Source organism: Hyalella azteca, unplaced genomic scaffold (genome assembly GCF_000764305.2).
Source record: "Hyalella azteca isolate HAZT.00-mixed unplaced genomic scaffold, Hazt_2.0.2 contig7523, whole genome shotgun sequence".
Classification (NCBI taxonomy): domain Eukaryota; kingdom Metazoa; phylum Arthropoda; class Malacostraca; order Amphipoda; family Hyalellidae; genus Hyalella; species Hyalella azteca.
The window spans coordinates 91,234-111,848 of NW_025937646.1; the positions used below are offsets into that span (position 1 = coordinate 91,234).

The 20,615-nt window shown below is 37.7% G+C and overlaps 1 protein-coding gene across 1 annotated transcript in view; it reads right to left on the reverse strand.

Annotated features, from left to right (window-relative positions):
• Window positions 1-17,861, reverse strand: part of LOC108664775 (band 7 protein AGAP004871) — a 78,507-nt gene extending 60,646 nt beyond the window's left edge. Inside the window, exons 1-3 of the mRNA XM_047881275.1 lie at window positions 17,741-17,861; window positions 16,528-16,628; window positions 15,133-15,288 (exon numbers count right to left, since the gene is read on the reverse strand). Coding sequence (XP_047737231.1) covers window positions 15,133-15,288; window positions 16,528-16,628; window positions 17,741-17,861 — 378 coding nt within the window. The remainder of the gene's footprint in view (window positions 1-15,132; window positions 15,289-16,527; window positions 16,629-17,740) is intronic.
• Between the last annotated feature and the right edge of the window lie 2,754 nt (window positions 17,862-20,615).

Genomic DNA, 20,615 nt, shown 5'->3' on the forward strand with positions numbered 1-20,615 from the left:
GACAGGCCTAAATCAGCTAGGCTCAACCGGAGCAGTGCCCGGGCAAACTACCAGGACAAGCATTCCTAAATACTCAGCTTGTCCAATGCCTAACTAAATGGATCACAAAGCCATTTTTATGTTTCCTGCATCGTTAAACAAACAATGACGGCTTACTTAGTTCGTGTTCGTCAACCAGCATCGTATTGTGGATACAAAATGTTATTTTCGTTGGTTACTAAAATAACCTAACAATCTTCATGTTTCGTGAACACGTGTCAACAGGTAGTTACTGTATTTCAGCATTTTAATGATTTCCATGTTACGCTAGAAATTGGATACCGAGTGTTAGTGTCTTCGGTAACGAGTTGAGGTTTATGAGGCATAACCTGTAGGCTGATGAGAAAGGAAACTTTATTCACAACATTAAATCTTGAAGTTTATCTTAAGAGTTCTATGTTTATCTAAAGTGTTCTTTGGATTTGATGTTAGTTGGTAATTGAGTGACTGTAGAAACGATTATTTACAAAATTGGATCCAAGTGGAAAAAAATCACCAGGAAAATTTATCCTAGATGTCGGTTGTTGTTTAAGTGACTGTAGAAACGTTTAATTACAAAATTGAAGTGGAAAATCCAAGTGGAAAAGGCTCCAGGGCAATTTATCCTAGCACGATGACCGACGATGTCGAGACCGAACATGTGCAACGTGCATGTTGGAGAGCGAACAATTTGAAGTATTTGGTGCAAATTAACATTAAATTTAAAGTCAAATGATGGTTCATGATGAAGCTAATATTTTACTTTCACAATATATGATACCATGCATGTCAACACAGAAATGTAAAAAGGTCCAGAATGTAAGCCCGTGTGGAAAGTTCTGCTCTAATTAATAGACGATCAATCTAACCCTACTTTCAAGATCACCAGACGAAACTAAGCGTGTGGAAAATGATCCAATTTCGTGGGCCCCAATTCCTAATTTAGCTGTATCAAGAGTTCCTACCTAAAATTGTACACTACTTTTGAAAGTAATGGGGATCTCTGGTATCTAACCATCCTTAGAACGTCTCGTGGAAAGATGCCAATTTCATGTCGAACTTGACCGATTTAATCGCGAATATGACAGTACAGGCCACCATATTGAGTAACAAGATCAAGATTACACTCAAACGTAATACTCAATATTTATAAATTTTCTCAATTTTAAGAAATTCATGGATAGTCCAGCATACTTGGCTGAGTTAATTCTGAGCAAGAGTGAAATTAAAACGAAATATTTAAACAAAATCTTCAACATAAACGTCAAGTGAACTTTTCGGTAAAAAAAATATTTAGTTTACATTATTCATGTTAGTGGAAGATGAATTAGATGAATTCAACCAAGAAGAAAATGCGAATGACGGGAGCTTAAAAAAAATCTTTGATTTCCGATGAGATTATCGAATCTATTTTCTCTAATACTTCTATTAACTTATATTTGATTAATTATTTACTGGTATTTTCCAGAATTTAACTCAACTGTAAACTAATTTAAATTATTTCATTATTATTATTTGCAAATGATTCAAAGAAGTTCTAGTTTTCATAACTCATTTCCCTAATTAACTAGCGGCACGGAACAATTTAGTGAATTCGAAACTCCATAATGGGAATAGGTGAGTAAATTAAGTAGCGGCTATGCCGCGAATTTTTTCATGGTGAATCAAACGACTAGTTAGTTGCATTGTGAATTAAACGACTAGTAAATTTCAAGGTGAAACAAACAGTCAGTTAGTTTCATGGTGAAACAAACAACTAGTTAGTTTCACGGTGAAACAAACGACTGTTAGTTTCAAGGTGAAACAAACGACTAGTTAGTTTCATGGTGAAACAAATGACTTGTTCGTTCCATGATGAAACAAACGACTGTTAGTTTCAAGGTGAAACAACGACTGTTAGTTTCAAGGTGAAAAAAAACGACTAGTTAGTTTCAAGGTGAAACAAACGACTGTTAGTTTCAAGGTGTAACAAACGACTGTTAGTTTCAAGGTGAAACAAACGACTAGTTAGTTTCAAGGTGAAACAAACGACTGTTAGTTTCAAGGTGAAACAAACGACTGTTAGTTTCAAGGTGAAACAAACGACTGTTAGTTTCAAGGTTGAAACAAACGACTAGTTAGTTTCAAGGTGAAACAAACAACTAGTTAGTTTCATGACTCGTAAGATGGGTCACAGTTACTCAGGTGAAGCGTACAGAAGCTTTAGAAGCGTGGAGACGGGAGGGGAGGGAAGTGGAGAGGAAATTGAAACTTGTACTTGAAGCGACAAAACCAGAAAATGTCACGCTAAAATATTTGCACAAGAAAACTTTACAGAAAAAATCTACATTTTCAATACTAACCCAATCCTTTTGTTTCGTTTTATTGATAATAATAATCAAATATTTGGGATTAACGAGGCCCCAATCTTGCTTATATGGCGGACATAAAAATTTGTTAATTTTTTGTTAATTAATTTTGTTGTTAATTTGATTGTTAATTTTTCCGGATCAAAAGGAGAGGGTTAGTAATCGCAGATAAATAGAAAAATGTAAGTAAAAATTCCAAACATCATAACTAAAGAAAATCCGACAAATTGCCGAAGCCGAATGACCCTCGGTGGTCCAAATGGTCGGTGGAAGAAACCAAACAATATCCAGTCGACCGTCAAAAGTCTATGCAAAAGTCTAGACAAAAAATAAGGATCGTAGTAGTTCAGGTGCAAGAAGAACTGGCGACCCAATAAACATTTATCATGAAATGGTGCATAAACTTTGCGTTTAAATTACCTGTAGTGAACGTTTTATGGTGTAGTATTCACACCATCAACTGTTGGGTGAACTGTTACACTTGTTCAAATTTTTTAATTCCGATATAAGATTTAAACACTTTTGGGATACGTACAAATTCAAATTTCAGGAAGTTGTAGACTGATTGCAATAAATTGGTGACTGATTCAAATCATTTGAAAAACGACGTGTAACTTTTTCATTATTACTTACTATTCTGATAAACATTCCGAGTTTTTAGTATTTATAGAAGTAGCTGTTCTTTTCTGATTACTCAAAAGCAGGGAGAAGTGAATGACGAAAGTTCGAGCGTTCGTCCCCATGTCAAATCGTCAGACAGGCTAGTCAAGAATGATGTAGTATCACATACAGCTTATTTTAAGTCATTGGTAGATACAGAAGCTTGCTGCTATATAGCTATGGTCAACTAGTTGCCTGTCAGTAGGTAAGTATAGTTGGGATAGTGATAGATATGTGATCAGTCCATTAGTAGGCATGAATTTAGTAAGTAGATCAATGGCGAATGAATTCAGAGTTCATCATGAATATACTGAAAAAATGGCACAATGTAGCAAGTCCTTACCTCGCGTATAGCCTCCCAGTCAATATTCCAAGTCATTATGGGTAGATACGGCTAATCGGGAATCGCTCGAAAATCATTCACAATTATAACCGTAGATTGGATACTTTTAATCGCGTTTCGCAACGATTTCCTTGATTTGTTGTCTATAGTTGAACATGGTGGCTTGTCAAGTTAAAAATGGTGGGTTACATGTCAAGTTGAACATGGAGGCATGTCAAGTTGAACATGGAGGCATGTCAAGTTGAACAAGGTGGCTTGTCGAGTCAACATAGTGGGTTACGTAGGGTGGTCGAAATTTTTTTCGCACGACAAAGTGGTTTCCACATGATGCACGTAGAAAGCAAGTCAAGAAGTCGAGTCTTCCAGTCAATTCATTATTTTTCGAGAGTAAGACCCAGCAACGAAACTTTTTTGCTTAGTCATTACACTGCCTGGCAAGTTATCCTTTCCAGGTGTGGGATGTTATACAAGCCTTAACTATCAGTGAAATTGTCAAGAAATATGAATAATTCTCATATCCTTTGATCATCAGGACAAGAGATAACGGAATTACCTTCTATGGAATGTAATTAAAGTTTTGTTCAATATGTCACAATGATGAATACGAATGTACATATTACATTCTATGATACCACTTCTCTGACATCGATTACGGTGAAGTGCATCGTTTGTCGCGAATTTTCACGGCACTCAAAGATGACTTCCAGGTTGTACACGATCGTACATACTCAGTGGAGCGATTACTACTATGTAATACTAAGTTTACTCTACGATAAAAAATGAGAACAAAGTGCACCTGTAATCGTCAACGTTGATCTCAGTCTTAGTAGGATCCACAACCTTCAGGTATACAACAGCATCCACTGTCACCGACACCGAATCCACTGACAATATCTGAACGTGGGAGAAATAGGTACCCTACTCAAACTGGGGAAAAAGATGTACCCTACTCAAACTGGGGAGAAATTGGTGTCCGAGTTAAGCTGGGGAAAAAGAGGTACCCTACTCAAACTGGGGAGAAATTGGTGTCCGAGTTAAGCTGGGGTGCCCTACTCAAACTGGGAAAAAGAGGTACCCTACTCAAACTGGGGAGAAATTGGTGTCCGAGTTAAGCTGGCGAGAAATAGGTGCCCTACTCAAACTGGGAAAAAGAGGTACCCTACTCAAACTGGGGAGAAATTGGTGTCCTAGTTGAGCTGCGGGGAAATAGGTACCATACTCAAACTGGGGAAAAAGAGGTACCCTACTCAAACTGGGGGAAAAGAGGTACCCTACTCAAACTGGGGAGAAATTGGTGTCCGAGTTAAGCTGGGGAGAAATAGGTAGGTACCCTACTCAAACTGGGGAAAAAGAGGTACCCTACTCAAACTGGGGAGAAACTGGTGTCCGAGTTAAGCTGGGGAGAAATAGGTACCGTTCTAAAACTGGGCTAAAATGACTGCCCTAGTTAAACTGGGGATAAATAAGAATCCTTGTGTGTCTAGGCAGTAGAGGTACTGACTTTGTGTAGGTACATGACTAAAAATGTTTTTGGCTGCATATAATATTCATTATTAATTAGATCTGGTCACGAGTTTGCTCTAAACATCTGAACATCGGCCAGTCGCCGGAAATACTGGGTTAACAACAAATATTTGAATACCTCGATGGAAGGAGAACTATGTTATGTATTAAATGGCCGAGTTATTGACTCATCAGACATCCTCATGGAATTCTGGTTAACTTGTGATGTTTTTACAGTGGCCAAAATTTTCATGATAAAATAGCTAACTAATATATTGCAAAAACTACTGAAATGGGGGTAGAAATTTCAATCGACGTTCGGATGTCACGTAAATACGTTACGGCCTCATTGCTAATACAGTATCTTTGTTTGCTGTTCACTGGTGTCATGTGATGATGTGAACGTGATATATGATAGTGATTTGTGCTAATATGTGTTCAGATAAATATAGCATTGAAGGTGGAGTTCATGTTGATATTGGTGCAAGGCCGATAAGTTGAGGCAGTGCACAAGTAGAACACTAGCTGAGTACGATCAACAGTGAAACACTCAATTCATTATCATTCTTAAAATAATACGCATTTAATCACAGATAGATGGTTTTAAATAATGCAGTTTCTTGGCGTTTTAATACATGCTTCGTACATATAGGATAGAACATGGATTCAACATCGAACATTGGAATTAGTCTTATGACTTACTTATTCATAATAAATAGGTTCAATTAAATCTATTTTAGAATTTGGACGACCTAGCTTTAGTTTGGTTGATTTAGAGACAAGAGTAAGTCATTGAGGGAAGGATAAGGTATTGATTTTTTTACGAGACTTAATAAGGAATTATTTTTCGATTGGAAAGGCATTAGGCGTTGAAACCTGACACATTTGATGATTTCTTTCATATATATTCAAACACAACTCGCAAAATAAGGCCGATTTTCTCCAACTGAATTGAAGTAAATTTTTCAGTAAAAATAATGATGAGCTTGAGCAAATTGTGAGTTTACCTTGACGCTTTTTTACGATACAATTAAATAAATATAAAGAACAATTAAATTATTTAGAATCTTGTGTACAAAAGCCGCGTATAAATAAATCTCGTGTTGCGGTATCAAATCTACACAAATTCAACGAGGTCATAATTTCTTCTTTACATTATTCAAAATTTCCAATCATCCATGTGCGGTATTAAATTTGAGAGTTTTTAAGTTTCTGGCAGTTTGAATGAAAAATTGATTAGATTTACTTAGAAAATTTGAATTTTGGAAGATTACTTTTGAGGATAGGAGTGGGAAAAGGTAGGATGAACTTAAAGCAAGGTTAAAACTGAAATAAAAATTTAAGAAGCAACACATATGACATTTTGGCTCTGAATGCTGGCAGAGGGCGATTGAAACTGGATTCCACGAAGAGGATATTTTCATTTTCAGTTTAAATTAAATTAATTTGCTGTTTCTATATTATTCATGAATTTGGTTACAATGGGAAATTAGATTGAAAATTACGAATACATCAATAAATAACATTGAAATTAGTGAAAAGAAATTGCTAGATTGAATTTTAATAATTGGCGCATGTCTCACTCATACTAAAATATTCATTATAATTACTCAAAACCAGAAATTAGAATTTCGTAGTTAAATCTGAAATTTGATGATCAATTAGTAGCCTAAACAAACATTATCAGGAATCCAATATCAACCCAATTTTAATGATTAACAGATGACAATGGTTGAAATGAGCTCATGTAAGCTTTAAATAATCAAGTTAGGTGTGCAAACTAATGATCTTTTAACAACTATACTAAAATAAATAAAACAGTCAAGTCACGCAGTCACGTGGTGTCAAGAACAGACGGTCAGATTCCCGCCTTTATCTTCCCCGCAGTAAGAAAAAGCAACACCTTCGACCATCAAACAAATATCTGTTCATCCTTTTAAAAATGAAAAGTGAGTTATAAAATCGAATGAGTTTTTACAAACCAAGGTTGTGAAATTAATATACCAACAGAGGTAATGACTAAGTAGTGAATTTCAATGTGAAATTAATATACCAACAGATGTAAGTAGTGAGTATCAATGTCATCGAACAACAGGTTAACAGGTACTAGGCAATAATATGACTGCAAATAACTACTCCAGTTGAAAAGGAATTAAATATAATGACTGAAATAGTCTGTTGCCTGAAATGACTGTCGTCTGTTTACGCAAGTAAATCACTTTTCTTCTAGAAATATCAGAAGTGACGAACTATTCTGCCGGCAGCAGTTCCTGCATGCGTTAATGCTTGTAAACAAGCAACTGCAATTCGTTGACAAATAATGAGCGGAATAAACTGAACGTATTTTTTAATACTAATAACAATGAAGTAAAATTGATGAATTTTTTCTCTGATTTGACATTAAGAATAATGAAGCCACCACGACAGAAACACCGACTTAATAGAACTGCATTGGTAAGTAGGAGTTACCATAGGACCGCTGGAGTTGATGAGACTATTGGTCCGGATTCAATGGTCCGTATTCAATGTATTGGTCCGTATTCAATGAGACTATTGGTCATACGGACCAATAGCTGTGACGTCGATAAATATATTCACAGAGCGAAGGTAATACACAAGAAAGGTTCATGTCTCCATCATTTGCAGTTCCGTCATAAGAGTTTTCCGTTCTACAAGCATAAAAACCATACCAATACCAACGCCTTTATATTGCCAGTTGAACATAACCAATAAAAATAATGAACAAAAAAAGATTTATATAGATGCTCATAAAATGGATAGTCAAATGTGCTCAAAGTTCAACGCGAAATTGATGAATAAGTATTGATAGTCAAGCGTTTAAATCATCAGCCGGGACGTGGGTGTTTAGTGATATAGCATTCTCACATAACATTCATCAGTATGCAGGTACACAGAGCAATCATTCCCTAGGTCGCTACACGAAATGAGACTACAACACTGATCGACACATCGAGGCAATTATTGACTGCGACTTAGCTTCTAGGGGACAATCATAGGCAACTACTTGTTTAGAAACAGGCAATACTAGAGGCAGAGAATAAGTAACTAAAGCACTGACTAGGTGGCGTGTTTGTAATACGCGTAGAAACTGGATATTGTGTATTTAGCTGAAGCGTATTGTGGGTGACACTTTTGTAAAATTTCTGAGAGTACGAAGGGCTCACAGTGAGAGAAACCTAAACTTTCAGAAGGAGGTGATTCAAACGTGAAGGGAAACCTAAGCAAACTTCCTGAGAATAGGTGGGGCTTAGGACGAGAGAAACCTACTTTAGTGGACCTTCTAAAAGCAGGTGGTACCTCTGCCGTCAGAAACCGGCACTTCTCCAGTCCTGTTGTACATTACTGATTCTATGACCAGTTGACCACCCAGCTCTCGAGTCGGCGGAACGATTGCTACAGGAACCTGGCATGCCATACATGAGCTCAAAAGGCCAACTGAAAGAAACACTGGGACGATCTGGTGACCTGATCTGGTCTAATAGAGTGTTTGAATGTATATGATGATCTGGTGACCTGATCTGGTCTAATAGAGTGTTTGAATGTATATGATGATCTGGTGACCTGATCTGGTCTAATAGAGTGTTTGAATGTATATGATGATCTGGTGACCTGGTCTGGTCTAATAGGGTGTTTATATGATGATCTGATGACCTGATCTGGTCTAATAGGGTGTTTGAATGTATATGATGATCTGGTGACTTGATTTGGTCTAAGAGTGTTTGAATGTACATGAAGAAAGCCCGCTGATCCGAGGTTTACCTGCCATGAGAGACTAGGACGTTCCTACATTCAATATAGGTACAACGCTCGTGGGGATACACTTAAGGCTTCCACGTAGTGAACAACCTCGAAATAAGTAGTGTCTATGGGGAATGAAACTGCAGTGCGCATTCTGATAATAATTAATGCGCAAGGTAAGTGGAACTTTACTGTGCAACCTGCATATTGGTGAAATACAGGCTGGTGAAACCTAGATGGAAAATCTAAACGCAAAGTGGATGAAACTTGGGTAGACACTGCTAACAGATATCTGTTTACAGGTTGTGATACGAGAATAATCAAAATATGTAATCCAGAACCCACAGAATAACGAATTTGGGAAATAAAAATGTTCAAATAAAAAATAAGACAAATCCTAAATGGTGTATTATACCACACACTGATTGGTAGATCCGGGGCTGAACTTAAAACCAAATGCAACACGGGTTTTGATGCCCTCTTCCTTGAAGAGTAGTTTTGAATGTGAGGTGAATAAATCGTTTCTTTTCCAACAGCTCAATTAACAGCAATTTTTTACGACAACTCTCTTTTGGTTTAGTATAACTCTTGCACAATGTGTCTTACTCCTGAAGTCAAGTACGTAACAAGTCGGTAACATGTATTGTGACGTCACTGGGCTTTGGTGGTCAAACGGTCGAGCATGTCGGTCAGTGCGTGTGTCACTTGTACAATCAGTCGAATGTGAATAGCAATTTTAGTTTTGTTAAACGTATCAGTCTATGAGCAGAAAATATCAGTTTCTGATGGGAACAGTCTATTCTACATTGAATTTTATCCAACCGGTCAAACCAGAAATCAAGTTTAGGATGAGAAGACGAGACCTTTCCCCTGGGCGCAGTTACACTATAAAAAATTTTGAATAAATGTTAGGGTGTTTAAATGAAATTAAGGGGCATTTATAGAATATATCACCTTGGCTTCTTGGAGGTAGAGGGAGAGAAATAGAAAGTTATAAGCGGACATATTTACACTTTTTAGCTTTAGTAAGTCGTGATGAAATTATACTCAGAAGCGAACTGAAAACATCGCTCAGAAGCGTGGCTGGTGCAAGAAGAAGTTCAAGTTTAGGCTTATTAGTCTAGTAGCTCAACTCAAACTTAAAGCCAAGCTATCCCGTGTAAGCTCAAAAAAATGACCACATAGAAAACTTTCTGAAATCTCAAGCAATTTCATCTCTAGCCTGATAGTTTCGATTCCAACCCCAATTCGAAAAAAAAACTTTTGCAATATTAGATATACGAAACTTTTATCTGAATGATACATCTTGTTGATGCAATTTTATCTTTCAAATCGTAATCATTTTTCGATTTATAAAGTATAATTTTTAACAATACTTTTGCACGGAAAATAGTATTTTAAAGGTGGAGGCGATCTTATTTATAAATTTAACGTCCCTGATCAAACCAGATAAGCCTCGCCAAAGAATTCACTTTTGATCAAATCAATGCATACAAATAATCGACAATATTTCAGTCCCAGCCCAAATACTTAAAAAGCATTTGCTTGGTAGCGGACTCAATCTTTATTTTGCAATTGCAACGACGGTAAAGAAATTCTCCCATTCAAACTAAGTCTTCCCCTTTCAAAAGGTGGAACACATTTCCGTATTATTAGAAAAATTGTCTCAACCTAGAGTCTAATACCGTCTATGGAAGGCTTGCCAGTTAGACCCTATCCGACAAAGCCTACCGCCACATTAGACAAGGTTCCTACTCTGCCAATGGTAGCACCTGTAATCGCCCCATTAGACATGATTCCTACTTTGCATTGGTAGCACCTGTGATTGCCCCCATTAGACAAGGTTCCTACTCTGCCAATGGTAGCACCTGTGATCGCCCCATTAGACAAGGTACCTATATCTCTGCCTATGGTAGCACCTGTAATTGCCCCCATTAGACAAGGTTCCTACTCTGCCAATGGTAGCACCTGTGATCGCCCCATTAGACAAGGTACCTATATCTCTGCCTATGGTAGCACCTGTAATCGCCCCATTAGACAAGGTTCTTACTCTGCCAAGGGTAGCCCCATTAGACAAGGTACCCTACACACATTAGACAAGGTTCCTACTCTGCCAATGGTAGCACCTGTAATCGTCAATGTTGGTCACCGTTTTGATGGCGTCCACAATGTGGAGTTCAAGTATTGCGTCCACTGTTACCGTGACCGAATCCCGAGACAACACCTGTTACACGTGAACATGTCCGTCAAACACAACATATAAGGTCTAACTAGCCATATTAGACGTGTATATGTCCGTCATATGCCAAATACATCGTCTAATGAAAGAAAGATCTGCACATTGCTACGGATGAACGTATACATGTCATGTGCATTTACATATGAATGCGAAACTTCACACAAATGAGCTTCGATGTTAAACTAAAGCAATGTTAACCGACATGGGGAGAGGGATTAAGCACTCCATCAGTTCAAACAAAGAAATAGGGTTCAACACATGGGAAGAAGAGAGGATAGGTGAGAAACGGTTAACGTTGGTGTTTGTGCCAACTCAATATTAACGAGTAACATTATGGATTCTTCCATTTAAAAGGGTGCCACCAACCGCAATAACTTGAAAAGCCTCCAGAGCTTCTCATCGACCATTTTAAATTACCAAATTTGAATGACGTGTTTTAAAGCTTGACCCTTGATTCTTGGATTCTTTGCGATGAAATAGATAGAAATGTTATTGTCTTTAAAATACGTGTTAGAATGGGTTCTAAAAACTTTTCTTTTAGTGTAAAAGCTGTCAAATTTAATAGAAATAGCTGATCTTCCTTCTTCTGACATTAACCGGTACGTAATTTACCTAAGTTTTGTTTAATCAAGTTCGTGTCAACATGATTCTGCGTTCTATTTTAATAAGCCCGGGTACCGATGTCTTTCGATATTAGCTTTAATTTGTTTGTTAATAGATTCTTTATATCCTTCCAAAGTAAAACCTTATTAAAAAAAAACAACCAAGAGAGGAGGATTTCATTTGGGTAGTTTAGGAAAACACATCAAGAGGAAGTTAAGTTTTACCAAAATTTGTTACTAAACATATTAAATTTATTTAGTCCACTGAACATTCAAGACCAGCTACAACATTAAGATTTGAAAACCTTTATTTCCTTGGCCAAAGAACTGTTCTCGCCCGGGAGATCCGGGGGAAATAGCCCTTGAAATGTTCACATCCCGCATTAATAAAGATCGTTCATATGTGTCTCTTTCAGACTGTGGTATTGTAGCTACGTTGCTATGCACGAACTGTGAACGGAACCACTTCCTATGACACTTCAAAATCATTAAGAGTTATGAAATGAAAATACGACAAAAAAATTGAATATTAGATCAAGTGGCTTTGGGGATTTAGTACAGGTTTGGATTAGTATAGGTTTTAGATTAGTGTAGAGCCTGAAGCATGAAAAAATATGTAATTTACCAATTATGTTAGGTACATATCTAAAATAGTTATTATGCTGCAATTTATAGGCGATTCAGAGGACGGATGACAACCTAACCTTACAAGCTTGTCATGGCATAAGTCAAATCCAACTTGTATCCAATTCGTTACGTTGACTCCATTTGACAAATTTTATATTCATGAACACGACCACTTTCCTTGATTACAGAAAAATGGCGCAAGTACGGACTTCCGAGACATAGTTTTAATGTCCCTAAAGAAACAATTATTTAACCGACAGTCAATATGCATAACCTTTTTTTCAATATTCTACATTGGAAATTGCCACTACCAAGAGCCTCGTTGTTATATTGTGAAATTTGGTAGTAGGAAAATAGAACCACGGGACAATCTTGTGCAATGTTGTTTAATTATCCCAAATGTGAATCGAACCTTTATTGTATCTGCCATATATACGTTCTCAACACAAGAATAATTTAAATGAATTATGTGAGACGATTAGTATGCGTTTGAAAAAATCAACATTTCATAGTAGAAAGCAAATAGGGAAAGGGATCTTCGTTTTAATCTATCAATTACACTTTTCATGTACGAGACTTGGATGCATCAGTTACAATGTTCAAAGAACCGTCTAGGTTGTCAACATCGAATATGTTTGAAGATATGCACCAGAATGTTCACTGATTTCCAACATATGTGTAATCTGGCCATTTAAATAAAGGTACATTGCTAGAAAAATTAAATCTTTTATTGAAATAAAGTTGCAATGTTAGATTGAAGAAAAGGTTTCTGTTGCTTTCTATTAAAAGAGGAAATTCTAATGTAACTGTTACGCAAATCCACTTTACTTAGTCGTGTAGTAGGAGATTCAAGATTTCCTTATATTTCTTATTAAACTCATGTAAAAGTTTAAAGTATATTTGATTTTAATACCTTAACACTCATTGATCCAAAGTGTTGCTAACGGTAACTTCAAATGGACACAACTGAATAATATTAAGTGTAATTTCAATTTCAAAATGATTGCGTAAACATTCGATGTATGTGTATAATTTGAAAATTCTTCAAAAAATGTAATGAAATTTTCATTCGAAATCTATACCATCAGATTATAGGGCCTACCCCCTTATTTAACCGCCAGCCCCCGACAATTCCGTTCCCCAATAAACAGAATTATGTCGCACCAGAGCATAACAAATGATGAAAAAAAAAGTGATTTTTCAACAGAAAACGAAACGTAAACCAAGTTTAAAGAAGCCGAGCAGATCAATAACAAGGAGTTAGGCTATAAATAAAAAAGGTAGTATAACTAGGTACTAGGTAGGTTAGTTGGCAATGTGTGGTAATACCCTAAACTCTTAATATGAGGCGAGTGGTAAGTTAGAATCGTACTGGTCCTCATAAAAAAGTTTAAACAAGCATTAATTGTACGAGGAATATGAGTAAAAACCATCCTAGTACCTAAGTTAATATTTGCAACAAGTAATGTTCGCCTTTCTTACACTAATTACACTAGTACCAGTCGCCTCATTTTAGTTATGCCACTACCAATAATCGTCGCACTAGTTTCCCTAGTTACTAGTTATTGTAGGCATGGCTTCCATTGGCGACACCCTGTATGAGACTAGATGATGTTAGTTAATTAGGTAAGGCTTCTAATACCTGCCAAACCGTAGTAAAAATATTGATAGGTTTAATGCTCAAGGTGATTAAGAATATAAAAGTTTCGTATTTTAATGACGTTTGAAAAAGAACATCTGTACAGCTTCCCTGCACAATTAAGGTAGTTTGAAACTACTGCCTATACTAGCATCAAGAGTACACTTGAGGTGACTGACACGACAAAAATTCACCCAAAGGCACTTATTCAAAAGTCTTCTCAAGCACCTTGATCAGTAAAGGTCTTACAGTACAACCACATACCATGTCCACAGTTAGCTGAGAGGGGACAGCTTACATATGTAGAATCATATTAAGTATCCACGATGTTCGTGTGTAAGGAGCTATGTAATAAATCTCACATACCCAGACACGCTCACAGGGCATATGTTGTATGTATACACATCATATGCGTTATAAATGGAGTTCAAAGACAATGATTATAATGGCACGGGCAACCTGTAAGAAATGAGTCAGAATGGAGAGTTGCAGGAACAGGGGGGATGGCATTCATGATAGTATACACCTTCCTCACCTGGGCGGTGAGCGCTTACAAAGGTTAACAAGTTAGACGGTTAATGATTTGAGGAATTGCAATGGTACTGTCAAGTGGCTACCACGTGAAATACAATGGTTCTCATTTAAATATGCTCAGTTTCAACTTGTTCCAGTTTTACCTAATTCTAGTTGTAAGCTTGTAACCAGCAGCTGTTGTCACTAGTTGCAGTTCAAGCTAGCTTCAGTTGTGAATAATTTATATTGGAAAGAGTTTCAGTTGCAATTTCCTTCCGTTATTGCTAATTCTAGTTGAATTTAAGCGTTTACTAATTTCAGTTTCGACTAGCTTCATTTGTTGCTTAAGGTTACTTATTTCCTTAATCAAATGACCTGGGTAGATCATACAGAGTAACTGAGTGTTGCTCTGGAGAAAGGGGCTAGGCTTTCCGGCCCAGTTTCACCTCAAGTATTTTATTCCTGGAAACCCGCTGGCAAGTTCTGGACGAGCGATTTTATTAAAAAATATAAATACCAGTCTTGTCATCACATCATCTGTTGCACATACGAACGCAACACGGAATTCCACCGTGGGAATTGTGACCATAACATGTCTGTTGTTTGTTTCGAACTACTTTTGCAGTTTTTTTTTCAAATTCCGTCCAAATTACGTAGATGCCAATTATGAATGTACCTAGTCATTATGATCGCTTAAATGTGGGTTGTAAGAAATTTACATTTGCCAAGAGATATTGTGTGGATGAACACGTTTCGAGGGCAAACGTGCACGTGGTATGTAAAGACAGGCATAGGCTAATAATGCTAGGGGTACAAAATGGATGGGAAGTGACAGAACGAGACGATGAAAGAGGAAAAGAGAAGTTGTTGAGAAATTTTACCTCTTGAGGCGGGACGTCGAAGGACACGGTCCTGAGGTCGACTTTCTTGTAGGAGTCGATGCAGGGGATGATGAAGAAGATGCCGGGGCCCTTGGCGCCGCCCTTCAGGAGGCGACCGAGCCTGAAGATGACGGCCCTCTCGTACTCCTGCACCACCTGCGGGTGGTGACACGAAGATGATTACGGGCTGGACACTGCAACCAGGGACTGAAACACACATGGAGCAGATTGTTGAACTGCCCACTTCCGGAACAACATTTCAAGTTGAAGGCCCTTCCGCGCAAAAATAGATCGAGTTCAAATTGAGCAATCAACCAGACCCAGTCTATCGTGACGTTTACCAGGGATTTCCAAATTACATCTGTCAACTCTACCATTTCCGAGGAAGTACTTTGACCTAACGAAGATCCTTTCCGTAGACGAAATTTGGGGACTCTAATGCACTCCAAGACTTTTCCTAGTAATTCACAGAACACCATAAGATGATAAGATCTTATAGATAAGATCTTATCAGATATAAGATAAGATATTTTAGACGATCCTCTGTTCGCTTCTGCTTTCATGTCAACATGGAGGAGTCAAGCTGCCTCCCGACCCACGACCCATTTTTTAGAGTCCTCTTTCTTCGGCGCTCACCTGTGAACATTTTCTTATTCTACTCTAGTTCACGTCAATCACATTGACGTCACCCCTGGAATACTGGCTCCTAAAAAGTCGACAAACAAAATCCCGGGAGTATGGTTTGAGAATCTCCGTTTTTATTACCTTAAGGCCAGGACCGCAGCCACAAAAGCTACATGTCCCTGGTGCATCGTGAAAGTCCTGGCCATTACCAAACGATGTGTCTCTCAGAGGACGTTATTGTCTCGTACGAATCACAAAGAATTCAATCTGCAAGAATACGACACCCATATGAAATATTATACTTCCACTCACCATCAAAAATCATCAAACCTTCAGAACGCCTCCGAAAACCTTCCACCGACCACCTCCACCTTGAAACTGGAATACCCCTGGTCGGGCCTCTTTACCTTCCTGTCTGCAATTGCTAGCTATCGCCCTCCAGACTAACAGCCCCTCTTCTGCCAAACTAGAGAAAGGCCCAGTATTTTTTGGGTAGTTCGAGGAAACTCTACCAGGAGTCAACAATTTGACGGCCGGATGTAACGCAGGAACCTGGATAGTCCGTAGCAAAATATTCACCCGCACCACGGAAGCTGCTGAAAACAAGTAACCTGTAGCCCATCTCCCATTGGTTACAAGGAAGAAATTCTCTTCGACAACGTCACTATACGTCATCTTATCACACCACCACATAACACCGCACGTAACCTCATCATACCACCACAAAAGACCACACGTCACCACACAGCACCACACGTGAGCAAACGTCACCTTGATGCAGAGGCAGAGGCTGAAGGGGAACGTGGCGATGATGAAGAGGTACGAGATGAAGGTCAGGATGATGGCGCACAGGCCCGGGCTGTCCGTGCTCGCTGCGGGGTCAAGATGACTTTCATTAGGAATATATATTGAAAATTCACCAAGTCATATAATATTCATAGTAATCTGATTGTGTTGAACAAATTTGTATATATGAAATTAATTCGGTATTCGTAAAAGTTTGTGTGTTTGAATTGCAATGCGCCGCAATATATAGGGGCTGTTGGGGCGCGTATCCAGGATACTTATCGTGTCAGGATATTGTATTTAGGGGCTGTTGGGGCGCGTATCCAGGATACTTATCGTGTCGGGATATTGTATATAGGGGCTGCTGGGGCGCGTATCCAGGATACTTATCGTGTCGGGCAATTGTCTGGACCTGAAAATAGTTTTTTAATGGCAATGCCAACCTGGAAGGGTAAAAAGTATCAATTCCAGCTTTTATTTCTTTATCACGAGCCAAATAACGGTAGCTTATGATATGCTTAACGATTTATAAATAATTGTAAATATATTTTGGGTTTATCGGTCTTGGGAGCACAACATATAAAAATCTTATCATACCGGGACTAACCTTACGTGAACAGTTTAGAATAAAGTCATTGTTTACCATCATAATTCTACTCCCGAAAATAAATAATCATAGTAAATTACAAGTCAATAAGCCATATATTACATAAATATAAATTGATTATATTTACGATTAATAAATTGATTATATGTTTAATTTTTTTGTTTCTAGTATTACGTAAATATATAATTGATTATTTTTGCGATTTATAAACTGATTATAATATAATATATATATGAATTTATATCTTTTATATTTTTTATATTACGAATATATATAATTGATTGTATTTACGATATAAAAATTTATTATATTATTACATATTTATAATTATACATATATTTTTTATATTACGTAAATATATAATTGATTATATTTACGATTTGTAAATTGATTATATTATTAAATATTTATATATACATATATTTTTTACACTTTTTATATTACGTAAATATATAATTGACAAATTGTCTCTATCGTTGATGGGGCCATGGTGACGGTGGTTGCCCTAACAAAATTTAGAGTCGCCCCAGCTTCTGGTAAACCAAATCAGAAGCTGCCGCGTCTGTGAATTTTCACCGGACGGGGACTTACAAGGCCAGCTGCCGTAGTCCACGCCCCCCACACTGCTGCTGTAGCTGTTGGGGGGGTGCTGGGTGGTACGGGAGACGGGGGGGCAGGGGGGACACCCCTCATGTTTCTCAGGTGACGTCATAGTCGCCAACTCCACCAATAGCAGGGCAGCTATCAATGATCCTTGTCTCGGCCAATAGCCGTGGCGCTTGCAACAAGCAGTGGTTGTTTCGACCAATAGCAGAGTTGCTTACAACAAGAATGTTTTTCTCAACCAATAGCGGAGTTTCTTACAACAAGCAGTAATTGTTTCGACCAATAGCAGAGTTGCTTACAACAAGAATGTTTTTCTATATCTATAAAAGGCGTTGCTTGCAACAAGCGAGCTTTATAAACCAAAAACAGCGTTGCTTTAACCAATCAAACCATTCCAATCAACTGCATCACTGGTTTCATTGTAAAGTTACCTTTCGAACCAACATCAGTGTTGCGGGTAACAAATATGCAGACAGAGGCGGCGCACCAGCACACGACAGTTACCACCCTGCACACAGACTGGATTCTGGCACGATAATGGCACAACTCGTGTATTATTACGACGATTTTTATTGTAGATTCTAATAAATACATTAAATATTAACGAGTATTTATCAATTTCCTCCCCGACCTCGAAATTTGATTGCTTTATTGAGAATAAATTTGAATGCTCAATTTATTTCGTTAAAAGTTCGGTTAAGCGATGCGTGAGACTTATGGTGATGCTGGTCTACCCCATTTTCAGCCCCATTTTGCACCCCTGCACGCTCACTTCAACCCCTCGTTTCGACCCCTCTCTTCAACCCCTCTCTTCAACCCCTCTCTTCAACCCCTCTCTTCAACCCCTCTCTTCAACCCTCTCATCACCCCCTCTCTTCAACCCCTCTCTTCACACCCTCTCTTCACCCCCTCTCTTCAATCCCTCTCTTCAACCCCTCTCCTAAACCCCTCTTTTCAACCCCCTTCAAACATTTTAACCTCCGTCAACACCCTTCAAAAATTTCAACCCCTCTTTTCAACCCCCTTTCAACCCCCTTTCAACCCCCTTCAAAACCCACACCTCTCATGTACAAGGAATAAGTCACCCCTATTCCTGCATCATACCCCAAGTTTATCCCCATTCCTCCTCCGTATCCACAAATTGTCCCTCGGAATGATTCCTCCGCCTCATTCCTAAGCCATTCCCATTCCCAGCAGCAGCCATTCCGGGCCCCCCCCCCACTGTGGGGCACAGCCCCCCGCCCCATACCAGACCTTCCCCCGTGGGGTCTAAGTCTTCCCCCCCTATACCCCCGTGGGGTATAAGTCAAATCCCGGGATGAAAACTAGTGTGTGTAATTATAAACTATATCCCTATAATTATAAAATACGTATAATTATAAACTATATCTCATATAACTATAAATCACCCCGGGGTGACAACTAGTGTCGATGGTGATGAAGAGAATAGATAAAAAGAAAGATCTTGAGCACATGACGCGTTCTCAGCATAATATAATTAACGTTCAATACATTTCATTTTATAATCAATACATAAATTTAAGGTCGAGCTGAAGTTCTCTTCTATAGTGTACCACCAGAAGATTAGATAATCTATTTCATTCTTCGTTTTTATATATAATGGACTTGTATTATATTATATGTAATGAATATACTGTATATATTGAATTTCATATTATAATGTTATGTATGAACGCATTTAAAGAACATGTATGATAAACATGGCTTAATTCAATTCAAAATGAAACATTACTATTTAATTAATGCAGCCAACATCTCCATTGCGATGAAAAATATATAATTGTTTTCAGGTAAAATTACAACTTTTCCGAAATTCAAGATTTGGCGGGGAAAATGCCTTGGCCTCAAATTCACAAAAGTCCACGGAATTTACCGCCACAATCTCGGTCCTCCCGCACATTCATTTTTTTAGTTTTTCCTCCTTAAAAAACCACGCTTTTTCCTGATAAATAATTCAGGTATTATTGCTTTCAATCTAAACCATTGGGAGCCATTAGAAAGGCTTGGAGATTTGGGAGCAGCGGGAAAGAGACGACCTCCCACCACGACAGCTAGCAGCGCACTGACGAGCTTCGCTATATCGAACACCAGAAAAAATATCTTGAGACGCGAGAGGAAATTTCTTGAGATTGAAAAGTCTTAAGATTTTATGGTCATACATATAATTAATATTTTACATGATTTACATACATTACGACAGCCATAAGTCTTATATGAATGATGAACTTTGATGAACTGTTTTTCGTTATCAATAAAATGGAAAGTTTGAAATTCATATTCAAGATACAGTATGTCGCCACAGAAAAATGTCTTGATGCTCCAGACATAATTCCTTGAGATGCACAAGGTGAGACACTTAGCGTGTCCCAAAAGTGAAACTTATTTCCTTTTCATTTCATTTTTTCTTTAATTTCGTTTCTATTCTTTTTGGTGATGCCTACATTCATAAAATTTAAAGGATTTGTCCAACTATCGATGCATTTTTTGCCCTTTTTTGTGTCTTCCTGACCCAGTTTTACCTCGCACGTATCAGTGCTACATGCAGGAAGTGTGTCACCATTTGGCAGGAAAATACATTCATTTTTTGAGTGTACAGTCATTATTGAAGATAAGTTCCATGCATGAGAACAAAACTATAATATGTTTCGTAACTTATTTCTCTTCATTGATAATATTTATTTTTAAAATAAAAATTCGAAATATTTCGCTAAACGAATTATTGAATAAATTCTTCCATCACACGACCTTCGTTTATTTGTTGTTATCAAATGCCTAGCTCTAAAGTATTTATTTAATAATACTTTATTGTATTATTGAATAAACACTAAATATAATCAAT